Below are 12,304 nucleotides of genomic sequence, written 5' to 3'. Positions count from 1 at the left end.
TTATCCCCCACATGTCAGCACCTACTGTGGGTAGGTGGATGCCCCCCAGGGACCTGGGACACAGTAGGCCCTCAGCACACTGATGCCCACCCCTCACCCACCCCCAACTCCCTGACTTCCCTTCAGGGAGGCCAGCTACAATTTGGCGATTGTTAGAGAACTTTTTTTTCTTTTGGGAGGAAAGCTGCAAGTCATTAAGGGCTGCTCCCGGCCTGCGGGTCACCATTTCCTGTTTAGAAGAAAGAATCATCTCTCCTTTGGAACACGAAGCTCCCCCACCCCCGGCCTGGCTCTGGGGCTCCGGGGCGCCTGTGACGCCCGACCCGCTCAGCTCCCCGCAGGAAACTGGCACCTTCAGCACCTTTTGTGCTCAAAAAGGACACTCATTTTCTCCCGGCCCCAGGAGGGCCCCAGAGGTGAGGTCACCATGCCAGCCAGTGGGGAGTGAATTATCTCAGTCCCGGGACGCAGTGCTGACCGCCTTCCCGTCCTGTCCTCGAGCAGGAAGTAGAATGACCCCTACCCTTTGGCCCGGCTTCTCACCCTCCCGGCTCCAGCCAGCCAATTTCCTCGCATCAAAGGCCATTTGGTACCCAGCAGTCAGACGGAGGTGTGGGCCTGCCAGGGAGGCCAGAGCGGGGCCCGGAGCCCTTGGAAACAGGAAGGACATCCTCTGTCCCTCCTGGCTCACCGCATTCCACTCTCATCTGGAGCAGCAGCCGCGCCCTCTCCAGAAGACCTGCCGGGCTGGGGAAGGCCCCACAGCAGGCCTGCTTGATAAGACCTGGGAGCCAGCTTCCTTCCCCGTGAGCCTGGTCTGCTTGAGAACAGGAGGGCCACAGAGAGGATAAGGAACCTGCGTGCACAGCTCTCCCGCCCACCGGCCCACAGGTGTTTCCCGACCTCCGCATCGGACAGGACATCCACGCTCCGAGGAAAACCCACCTGCACAAACAAGGTCTCCCGGCAAACCCAGAGGGCCAAAGCGAAGACTGCGGGCCATTGGGAGCACTTGAGCTCCCTGCCCCATCCTTCCTCCCTGAAGGCCACTGAAAATACCCCTCTGGCGATAAAACCAGGTGGACTTTTTATATATAAATTAACCACTTTATTGAATATCAATAAACCGTACATATAACTATACAAAACATTTCCTTAGTACAAAATGTCGCTTGCGATATAAATACCAGTGTACCTTAAAAAAATTGTAAACATCTTCCTCCCGGGCCCACCTGTTGGGCCCCGAAAATAGTTCTGGGAGACACAGTGGTGGGGCCGGAGTGCCCCACTCAGGCCCCCGACAAGAGAAGGCAATTATTCACAGTCCCTTTGGAGACATCGTTAAATTGCCCGTGAAACAGGTGCCACCATGACACATAGGAGGCTGAAATAGCTGCCTGGGCCCGGGGGCATCCTGGGGTCCAGACGCAGTCCTGGCATCAGGGGGCACTGCCGCGGGGCACCTGGGGGTGGCCGCTTGCATAGTGAGGCACACCTCCTGGAGGGGCGGCCTGGGGTTCCCTTGGGGGCAGGCCGGGGGCCCCTGAGCAGGGCAGGAACTTCTCAGTCTGCCGGCTCTTGTCCCCGAGCTTCAAGCAGCTGCACCACGGATGCTGGGAGCAGCGGCTGCCAGGAGGGTCCCTGCGGCAAGCCCCCCACCCCACCCCCCCAAGCCTGGCAGGGCATCCAGAAGACCAGGAAATGGTCCCCAGGGTCCACCTGGACGGTGGAGCTCAGGAGGGGATGCTGTGGCAGTGACCAGGAGGCAGGGTACTTCCTTCTGGAGCTGGGGGAGGCCACCCCGGGCTGCAGGGAGGGCCCAGAGGTGCGGAAGGAGCCTTGAGAGTCAGCGCGGCCCCCCTGAGCAGCCCGACTCTTGGTGCTTGTGGAGCAGGGACATTCGGGAGAAGGTTCTGGAGCATGTCTTGCACTGGTATTTCTTGACATCCGAGTGGGTCTGGAGGTGGGCCCGAAGGTTGGAGCGGTCGGCAAAGGCGCGGCTGCAGTGGGGGCACGAGAAGGGCTTCTCACCTGTGGAGAGATGACAGGAGGGGTTGGTGGAGGTGCAGTCACTCAGGAGAACAGCTGACGTCTGCTGACATCCCCAGCCACCCCCAGCCTCTGCCACCCGGCTCACCCCAACCTTGAAGGGCTCCCGTGACCCAGAGAAACCAGGGGCCTGGATTCGGCAGGGAGCACTACCGCTTCCCACCGTGTGGCTTCTCTGAGCCTCCATTTGCTCATCCGTACAATGGAGCCGTTCAGCCCCCACGCACAGGGGTTGGTAATTGAGAGAAGGCTGAATCAAATACTTTTCCTGCCCTGCCGGCAGAAGTGCTCAACAATGACGCGGCAGTGACGGCCGCGTGTTTGCCGAACGCTTTGTGCCAGGGACGGTGGAAGCACTTCCCACTATCTCATTGAACCCCACCTTCGTCCTGAGTTTAGGGATGGAGAAACTGAGGCACAGGGAATATGCAGGGTCTCAGCAAGAACCAAGCAGCCCGACTCCAGCACCCTTGGTTTTAACCACTACAGAGACTGCCTCTTAGTTAAGGAGGCTGAACTGGGTGTTTCTTATTATCCCTGTATTGCTTTCCTGCGGGGACAAAGCTTAGCTTAAGAGTCACCCTAAAAGCGCCCCCTCCCCTCCTCCCCAGGTCACTCCTTTTCACTGCTTCCCCATCACTGGGATCACACTCAAGAAAGTGTCTGTCTGTCCCCCCCCCCCGTCAGAGAGTCCCACAAAGGCAGGAACCTCCCCACCCCGAATCCATTCCAAGCTTCCAACCCAAGGCCTAGAACCCCCAAGAGGCTACAGAAATCTTTTCACCTTGTGACTTTTTAAAAAAGAATCCCACCTGAGGCCCTCATGCCACCTGGGCGCCCAGGCTGTATTGGGAAGAGCCTTGCACTCAGGGCTGGATACACAGTAGGAGCTTTAAGTACTTGGACAACAAATCTTTTTTAAATAATAAAAAAGAAAAGGTCTCAGAAGAGCCTGACTGCTCAGTCACCACCAGACAACACCATTCACCAGCTTTTCATAATTCCTGCTCCAATCAAGAGACTGTAACTCACATTCCAGAAACCTTCCAGCAAATGCTGCTTCGCTTTTCCTTGGGGCTGCGTTTCCCAAATAAAGCCAGAAGAGTAACTCATTAAATAAATACTAATCAAGCCTCTAACTCCACCCAGGCACTGTTCTATAATACTGAATATTCTTTTCCCAGAAAAGACATTCTCTTCTCCTCCCATTCCCCCGTGTCCCTAGGCCAAGGCCGCCTAGTTAAATCCTGGTGCTGGAAATAAATGAATGCCAGCAGCCCTCCTGGGTGCCTGGGGGCACTGTGCAGTGCTGGGTGGGTGGGGTCCAGGAGCCAGGTGCCTGCAGCCCACAGGGGAGCCTCGGTCACGGGCTCAGTCTCCTGGGGCTAGGAGCCGAGGCACCAGCAGGACGGGGCCGGGGCCAGAGGACTGGGGAAGGGACGCCTGTGTGACCTGCTCTGCCATGACTGGAGTGCCTCTGCATAGAAGGCCCGAAGGCTCTGATGACTGCGTCCTGCAAGTTCTTCCTCATTCACACCATACTCTGAAAACTCAGGCCCTGGGCTCTGCAGACCGGGAAAAGCGGATGCGGTGCCTGGGTTCCCTGCTTCCCCTTGCCCCCCTCAGGTGAGGTGCAGGAGCCCTGACTCCGGCCTGTAAAGCTGGGACTTGGGCAAGTGGCGGCCTTCTCTGCGCGTCCGTTTGCTCACCGCTGAGACGGGGTGAGGACAGCCCCACTCTCAGGGCGGCTGCTGGACTGACTGCTGCGACACAGGTGACGAGAGAGGTCTGGAGCGCGTGCCTTCCCGCCTACGGCGCTCAGCGAACGTTATCTTTATGTTACGTGTGATTAGACACAAACCTGGACAAAGGGGCCGGCTGGATGGGATGGGATGGGATGGGTGGAGGTCTGTGTGCAGAAGCAGGAGGCCCGGCAGGCCTCCACCCTGCACAGACCCACTCCCCCACCCTGGCCCGGCCACGTCTCTCTGGTGCTCCTGGAGTGTGAAATGGGCACCAGGCCGGCGGGGACAAAGGCCGCCGAGGGGGGCAGTGTACATGCGATACTCCCTGGATTAAAGGGGCCTGACACGCTGCAGGCCGGCAGCTGCGGCCCGGAACAGGTGCTGGGCACCGCTGCCCCGCGCACCTGCTCCAGCCCCCAGCCCCCGCCTCCCGGGCGCACCATTAAGACGCACAATAGGAGGCGAGGAGGATGGCGCTGGTGCATTTCAACAGGCTTTGTGTGTCTGGGCCGTGCCTTTACATGAAAATAATGCCCAAAGGGGTGGGGAGAGAAGCTGGGGGGCTGAGGGGAGCATTGCAGGGCTTCCGCTGCCCCCAAATAGAGACCCCCGTCGCTGGGCAGCCACATAGGCCAGGCAATTGGACCTTTACATGTTAAAATCAGGGCTTTTGTGTACCAAGGAAGAAATTGCAGACACGGGCTGCAAGCTCTGGAGGTTGCCTGCCTCCACCCGTGCCCCCTCCCTCCCGCCCCCCCCAGGAGGAATGACATCAATAATGCCTGCAAAATGCCAGGCTTCACACACCACCTCACTGACCCTCACAGCTCAGAGGTCAGCCCCTGGGCCAGGAAATGCCAGAACTGAGTCTCCAACCTGGCCAGGCTGACCCCCAAAACCAACAGTCATGACCCTTGAATCCTCTCTCTGAAGAGCAGCCCCAAGCAGAGAGGCCTCCCCCATTCACCCTCTGAAAAGGTGGAGTGGTTACCTTTTCTGCACTTCCGGAAAGCTAACGGCTAGGACGGGTTCCATCTCACAAGTTTCTACACATTTAGCATTAGTTTTTGAAATGCCAAGACCTAATTGCGTTTTCTGCCAGCAAAGGAGTTCCTGGGCCTGCATGATGGGATTAAGTTTATCTGTTCAGCAGTGAGTGGGGGTGGGGAAAGCAGGTCTGAGAACCATCATGATACTGTAACAAGTCATTATCAAGTGACGAAGCAGCCACTGAATCTAGACTGCACCCTCTACAATACTACCATAACCCACTCGGTATGATTAAGTTATAATCAGAGAGGCTCAGAGAGTTAAATCCCATACTCAAAGACACACGGCTTGAGAGCAGAACAAATACCAAGGACGATTTTTGTGCCTGCTGGTCGTGTCTCAAAGCATTTTCCCAGGTTCTGTCTGTCCCAGGTGTCTCATTTAACCGGCACAAAAACCTCACAAGGTGTTTTTACGCTTATTTCACAGATGAGGATACAGAGGCTAAGGGAGGTGAAATGCCAGCCCAAAGTCTGGGGAGGATCCCAAAGCAGGATCCAGAGCGGAGGCAGGTGGGCAGGCTGACAACATCCTGTCTGACTAGGGTGGGAGTAGGGGTGGGCTAGGGGAGGGTGGAGCAGGGTGGGCCCCTTCACACCTGGCCCCAACAGCAAGGTGTTGTTTATACCTTTCCCATATCCAGCTCCAACCCATTTGGCTGAGAGGAACTGAGCCTGCTGAGGGACATGTAAAAGTTATCTACTCAGCCCGAGTGCTTAGCTGATGAATGATGGCATGTTTCTGCCAAACTTCAGAGCCAGGCCTCCCGGAACTCTCGAGCTAGGTGTCAGGAGACGGCGGGGGCCTCGGTTCCCACAATCTGAAAGTAACAGCAAAGCCCATCTTACAAGCGCTGGCAGCGAAGGCAGAGAGAATGGGGGCTGGGGGTGAGGTGGGACTCACCGGTGTGGGTCCGGACGTGGCCCTGCAGCAGCCAGGGCCTGGAGAAGGCCTTCCCGCAGGTGCTACAGACGCAGGGCAGCGTGTGGCTCCGGATGTGCATCTTGAGGGCACCCAGGCTGACGTACTCCTTGTTGCAGTATTTGCAGTTGAAGGCTTTGCGAGACTGGGGGTCCTTGGCCACGGAGAGCCCGGTCAGCTGCTTGGGCAGCTGGCCCAAGCCTGGGAAGGCAGCATAGCCCTCAGCCTCCAAGGAGGAGGCTGAAGTGGATGAGAAGGACGAAGGAGCCGGCGAGGGTGGGCTGGGGGGCTGGGAGCCTTTCCCGCTGTCCTCGTCGGACAGGGAGGTCAGCTCGCCAGCCTTGGGGATCTCCTGGGGCAGGAGAGAAGCCCAGCTGATGGGCTGGGCTTGGGGCGCCAAGAGAGAGTCCCAGATGAGTGTCGGCAAGGAGGCGGTGGGATTGAGGACCTCGGGCGGCGGGATGGCTGCCAGCAGGTGGGCCTGGTCGTAGGGCTGCTGGAAAGTGAGTTCTGAGCAGGGGACAGAGAAGAGGGCAAGGTCAGGCGTGAGCTCAGTCAGCCAGCAGACATCAGCCTGATGTGGGCCAGGAGCTGAACGGGGCTAGCACTCAGGGCTTATCAGATGAATACCAGATTCACTACTAGGACCGGCAGTCTGAGCCCCTCTTCACCCAGGTCACCTGGTTCTCCCTCTTCCGGGAAGAATCCCCCTTCCCTAGCTCCGACTCAAGGGGGTCATTTCCACATCTCCATCCTCCTGAGGTACCCAAGTACCCAGCTTGAGGCCAGACCCCAGCATCCTGGCCCCTCATCTCCTCAGCTGCCAAGGCACCACACCCCTGTCCCAGGCCCCCTTCCATACACATTTCTTCTCCCACACCCTCCCCCAAATCCCCTGGACTCTTTCGGAGCCCTCGGCCCGGCGTCTGTCCAGATAGAAGGCTCCTCTTCTCACTTTTGGGAGGGGCGCCCCTCTTCTCTGCGGCTGCTAAGTTTCCGTTTCCTCAGCCCAAGACCACCGCCCTCCAAAAACCCTCTCCACATCTCCCGGACCCACCTGACCCGAGCTTATCCGCACTCAGGCTCTATTCTTTGACTCGACTCTCGCCCCTCGACTTCGTCCCCAAGCCCCCTGCTCCTCCAATGCTCTCCCCATGCAGCCTTCGCTTGCCTCCCCCGAACTCCCCAGGGGTCCGGTCCCCTCACCTGGAGAAGAGTCGTGCAGCTCACTGTAATTGGGTCTCCGGCGGGAGCCCGCAGACTTCCTGACGAGGAAAGAGCGCGGCATGGTGGCCGAAGCAGCGGGTGGTGGGGAGGGGGGGGTCTCCCCGGTCGCGCCGGGATCGCAAAGCTCTCCACCCACGACGCCGTGCAGCTGCGCTGTGAGTGGAGACGGGCCGCCGATTCCCTTAAGTACGCCAGTCGCGGGTGGGCGTGGCCCGTCCCAGTCACGCCCCTTTGTCACCTCCGCGCCAATCGAGACGCGCCTTCGCCAGCGGCCCCGCCCCGAGCAGGTGCGCTGGGGGCTGGCGGGGCTCGCGCCGCGTGGCGCTGGAAGCCGGGCGGGGCCGCGCGGACGCCGGGCCTCGGGCGCGTGCATGGGCGCCTGGCGGCGGGCTGCCGGGGGCGGGGCGCTGGGAACCCCTGGACGAGGCGGGACCCCTCTTCAGGACTCGGGCGCCCGGGCCGGCTCGGCGCGGCAGGCTCTCCCGCCTCTGGCGCCCCCTGGCGCCACGCGCCGCGGCTCTGGGCACCTGACTTTCGGAGACCGCCACCTCACGGGGCGGGGGGTGCCTTCGCCCGTAGAGTGCCCCGCAGAGAGCGTGGGATTGACCAGGGGCAGCACACAGTTCGGGGGCGGAGAGAAGCAATGGATCCCTCCACGTGGCTGCTGACAGTGTGCAATGCCACGGCCCTTTTTTTTTTTTTTTTGCAAAGCAAACGGGCATCAGCTAGAAAAACGCACATACTGTGTGCCCACTAACGAACCAGGCACCCCTCCCGGCGGGGGGGGATACAACCCTGAACAAAACACTCGGGGTCTCTGCTGAAGGGCCGCTCTCCCAGTCACGTGGGGGAGACAGGCGAAGTCAACAGGCAATTCCAATGCAGAGGGAAGTGCATTTCGATGGGTTGGGGGGGGTGGGGTGGGGACCACAGGGCACTGTGACAGTCAAGAGGCGGGTCACTTGACCAAGGGTCGGGGCAACTTCCCAGAGGAAGTGAAGAAAATGCCGAGGGGAAAGGCCTGAGGTTAGAGGCAGTAACCATCTCAGAGTCATTGAGAGCCTCTCTCAGGATGGGGGTGGGATGGGCAGGGCGGCAGGGTCAGGGCCTGGAGGAGTCTGGACTTTGCTCCAGGGGCCCTGGAGAGGCGAGGAGGGACCTGTTTGGAGTTTGGTTGAGAAAGATTACTCTGGGCAGGTGGGAGAAAGAAGTGGGGAAGGGCGGAGCTCAGGTAGTTGCCTCACTCGTCTGGGGTCATTGAAACTGTGTCTAAAGGACCTGAGGCTAGGCTCCACCGGGGGTTCACTGACTGATTCAGCTGTGGGCTGGGCCCAGGGGAGGGACTGACTTCACCCCCAGCTCTCCTCTGAGCCCACTGACTGTGAGAGCCACTCCTGTCCTGGACTGGGGATGGGGCACAGGCCTAAATCCGAAGGTCTCTTCAACTTGTTTCCACCTGTGGAAACCTGTTAAGTCCCTCCACTCACCACCCTGCATGAGAGCAGGGACAATTGTCTGGATCCTTAGATGCTGTGAACAAAACAATCAACCTTTCCCTGTTCTAGCTGGGGAGAGGGGGAGGCGGGGGAGACAGGCCACACACAGTCACTACAAAGAATACGGCCTCCTGTACGTCTGTTTACTTCCCATCGTGATTTTCCACCTACATCCAGAGGGAGGAGTAACGCCGTGTCCCTCTGCTTCAAACCTCCTGTGTCCCTATCTCACGCAGAGCAGAAGCCGAATTCTTCACCACTGCCCTCCACCTGCTGACCTGACCTCTGCTGCACTTATCTTGAGCCGCTCTGCCCCTCCCCCTGCACAAAGATCCACCGCCCTCTTTCTGTTCCTCCACATCCCAGCCCTTGGCACCTGCCGCTCAACTTCCCTGACCCCCTGAGATCTCTCTTCCGCAGGATCTTTACCAGAGAGTCTCTTTCTGTCTTTGTTTCAGCAGGAACTTCGCAACTGTTCAGCCTCATGAGTAAGGAGAGAAATGCAAATTAAAACCACAATGAGATACTATTTCACGCCCATCAGAAAGATAAAAAGTTAAAATTTGGTCATAGCAAGTGTTGAGGATGGGAGGGCAGGAGGACTTTGGTTTCATGCGGGGAGAGTGTCCTGGGTATGAGCCACTTTGGGAAAGTTTAGCATCAGCGAAGAACAGGTGACTCTCCTAGCATTCTACACCCGGGCCTGCTGCATCCCAGCGGTTCTTAGCCCTGGCGGCAGATCCCCTCAGGGAACACCAAAGCCTGGGCCCCACCCTTGCAGCCCTTCTGATTCAATTACTCTGGGTGGGACCCTTTGGTAGTAGCATTTTTGAAAACTCCTCAGGTGATTCTAGTGAGCAGCCAAGGTTGAGAACTGCTGCCCAGCTCTAAACCCAGAAGAAATGAGAATATTTCTTGCACCCTCGTTCATAATAGGAAACAAACAAACAAACTGGAAACAACCCAAATGTTTATCAACAGTAGAAAGGATTAATAAACTGTAATTAGTAAATTACAGTCCTATAATGGGATACTATACAGTGAGAAAAGCAAAAACTCCATGCAACAACTGGGATAAATCTAAAAACATTGTGTTAAGCAAGAAGAACCAACTCAAATACAGTTAGTTGGATTTACACAGGTTCAAAAGCAGGTAAATGAAACCCTTTATTGTCCAGGAATGTATATGGAGGTGGTAAAACTATAAAGAAAAGCAAGGAAATATTTACTGCAAAATTCTGGAGGGTGGTTAGTTGGGGGCAGAGGTGCTTCTAGAGAGGTTTTGATAATGTTTTGGGATTTTTTTTTTTTTTTGACGGGGTTAAGACATTTTTTTAATTGGAGTTGCTTTACCATGTAACAGCAAAGTAATCAGCCAGAAACACAGATATCCCTCTTTCTTGGATTTCCTTCCCACTCAGGTCACCACAGAGCATTGAATAGAGTTCCTTGGTTCTCATTATTGGTTATCTATTTTATACATATGGATGTCAACACCAATTTCCAAATCCATCCCAGATAATGTCCTATTTTAAGCACAGAAAGATGTTATTAGTCTTGAAACTGTACAATGGGCAATTTAGACACTCTTGCTAAGAATGATATATTTAACACATATTTTAAGTCACCTGAAGGGAAGCATCTCTGAAGATCCTAGCCAAAGTAGGATCCTGCCTTACAACACATCTTTTTTATTCCATTGCCTGCATGCTCAGTCATGTCGGATTCTCTGCGACCCCATGGAGTAGTCCGCCAGGCTCCTCTGTCCATGGGATTTCCCAGGTAGAGTGGGTTGCCGTTTCCTCCTCCAGGGGATCTTCCCCACCCAGGGATGGAGCCTGTGTCTCCTGCACTGGCAGGCGGATTCTTGACCACAGAGTCACCGGCGAAGCCCTTTTATTCCATTTACCCCATTCAATTTTCTTCAAAGCACTTAGTAGGGGCTCAAACAAGTGTTTGGTGAATGATTACTGGCTGGACCTTCTCCTAGTCACCCTGTGCAAGTCACTCAGCCTCTCTGAGCCTCAGTTTCCTCATCTGTACAAGGTCAGCGTCCTGTCTCCCTGCGATGCCGGATGGGTAGTGGCCGGAGGCGGCTGGTCCTCGAATGCAGTTGCCTGGGCCTCCTGCTCTCCCTTTCGCTGCGGACGGACACCCGCGCCCTGGAGGAGGTGTAAGGCGCCGGTGGCGGGGCCTTTCTCCGTCTGGCAGTCCCTTCCCTTCCGACGGAACTGTCCGGGCGCTTTATCCTGCCGGTTCGCCCACACACCCCTCCCTCCCAGAGACGGCGACGTGCGAGGGAGCTTTGGGCGAGGCGAGGCCCAGGGGCTCCAGGTCAGCTCCCGGGGATGCGGTCCAGGACTATACTTAAGATGCTGCGGCGTCAGGTCCTCCCGGAAACGGACCGGCTCTGCCCCCCCGCCCCACCCCGCGCCCTGCGCCCGGGGCCGCGGCCCTGCGGCGCCCTCTGCTGGCTGTCATGTGGGGCTGGACGCGCGTGCCGTGGATGGGGATGAAAACTGGTCCAGCTGCTTTGAAGAGCAGTTTGGGAACACTTCTTAGAGCCAGGACGAGGTGGCCGAGTGGTTAAGGCGATGGACTGCTAATCCATTGTGCTCTGCACGCGTGGGTTCGAATCCCATCCTCGTCGGCTTGTGGCTTCCATGCCCTGCCTTTAGCTGGGGCTTCCCAAGTGGTGCTTGTGGTTTTTAAGGGGGGGAGGGGGGAACCTCTTCTGCCAATGCAGGAGACACGGATTCCATCCGGAAGATCCTCTGGCAACCCACACGAGTATTCTTGCCTGAAGAATCCATTTCCCTCAACAAAGGCAATTATTTTTACCAGCGTCTTGTATGACCTTCCAGAGATAGTCTGTATAGAGACAAGGAGGTATATATATTTCCCTCAGCAAAGGCAATTATTTTTACCAGCGTCTTGTATGACCTTCCAGAGATAGTCTGTATAGAGACAAGGAGGTATATATATTTGTGGATGTTAATATGTACGCCTCATTTTATATAACACCAAGGGGAGCCTATACTTTAGCCTACTTGCTTTTACCTCTCAAGTAACTAACTATACTGCGTGTCTTGAAAGTTGTTCCGTATCTTTACACGTAGCTCCGGTAACCCCTTGTAGGGCTGCAGACTCTTTCATTGTATGGATTATATCATAATCACACAATTTATCTTACAAGGGGACTTGTGATAGGCATTTAGATTAGAATATAATTTTTTGCTACTACAAACAAGGGGGCAATTTCAGTGAATGTCTTGTACACACATCTTTGACCTGAAGTGCAAAGATATCTCATAAAAAATATTGAGGGAATTCCTTGGCAGTGGTTAGGACTCTTTGCTCTCATTGCCCTGAGGGTCTGGGTTCAATTCCTGGTCAGGAAACTGAGATCCTGCAAGTCATTTGACATGGCAAAAAAAAAGTTGTTGATACATTTGTCCAAATGTCCTCTAACAAGGTTAAACTAAATTGTACTTCCACCAGCAGGGAGCTAGGGGCCCTTTTCAAAACCTGGTAGAGGCAGGGTGTTGTCAGCTTTTTTTTTCAATCTTTCCCCATCTGATAAGGGAAAGTGAGATCTCCTAGTTACAATTTGCATTTACGTGATTGGGGTGGAGCAGTTTTAACAGCCTGTATTCTTTTCCTTTTCTCACTGTCCTGAACTGCATCTCTGTCGTTTGGTCACTGATGTGATGAACTTCTTAATCAATAAAAACTCGTTGTATATTAGGCTAGCTGACCCTGTTGATTAGATCATTAACCACTGAGTGGATCAATCAGAGAGTTCATCTCTGCCGG

At 55.9% G+C, this 12,304-nt stretch overlaps 1 protein-coding gene and 1 non-coding gene across 2 annotated transcripts; one reads left to right on the top strand and one right to left on the bottom strand.

The window, feature by feature from the left end:
* Window positions 1-1,085: 1,085 nt before the first annotated feature.
* On the bottom strand, window positions 1,086-7,190 carry SNAI1 (snail family transcriptional repressor 1). Its single transcript, XM_069547038.1, has 3 exons — window positions 6,972-7,190; window positions 5,748-6,275; window positions 1,086-2,031 (listed from the first exon to the last, which is right to left on the bottom strand). The coding sequence occupies exons 1-3, from the start codon at window positions 7,051-7,053 to the stop codon at window positions 1,847-1,849; spliced, it is 795 nt and encodes a 264-aa protein (XP_069403139.1). The 5' UTR covers window positions 7,054-7,190; the 3' UTR covers window positions 1,086-1,846.
* Window positions 7,191-11,056: 3,866 nt separating this feature from the next.
* On the top strand, window positions 11,057-11,138 carry TRNAS-GCU (transfer RNA serine (anticodon GCU)). The gene has a single exon. It is a non-coding gene; the product is annotated as a tRNA-Ser (tRNA).
* The last annotated feature ends 1,166 nt before the right edge of the window (window positions 11,139-12,304 follow it).

This window comes from Ovis canadensis, chromosome 13 (genome assembly GCF_042477335.2).
Source record: "Ovis canadensis isolate MfBH-ARS-UI-01 breed Bighorn chromosome 13, ARS-UI_OviCan_v2, whole genome shotgun sequence".
Classification (NCBI taxonomy): Eukaryota; Metazoa; Chordata; class Mammalia; order Artiodactyla; family Bovidae; genus Ovis; species Ovis canadensis.
The sequence above is the reverse complement of the archived record's forward strand: the minus strand, read 5'-3'. Positions and strand labels throughout refer to the sequence as shown.

Excerpts from the sequence above, each read along its gene's own strand:
- SNAI1 (XM_069547038.1), bottom strand. The coding sequence starts at position 7,053 with ATGCCGCGCTCTTTCCTCGTCAGGAAGTCTGCGGGCTCCCGCCGGAGA. Across the intron at positions 6,276-6,971 it reads GCTGCACGACTCTTCTCCAG|AACTCACTTTCCAGCAGCCC; the intron begins GTGAGGGGACCG and ends TCCCCTGCTCAG. Across the intron at positions 2,032-5,747 it reads CCACGTCCGGACCCACACCG|GTGAGAAGCCCTTCTCGTGC; the intron begins GTGAGTCCCACC and ends ATCTCTCCACAG.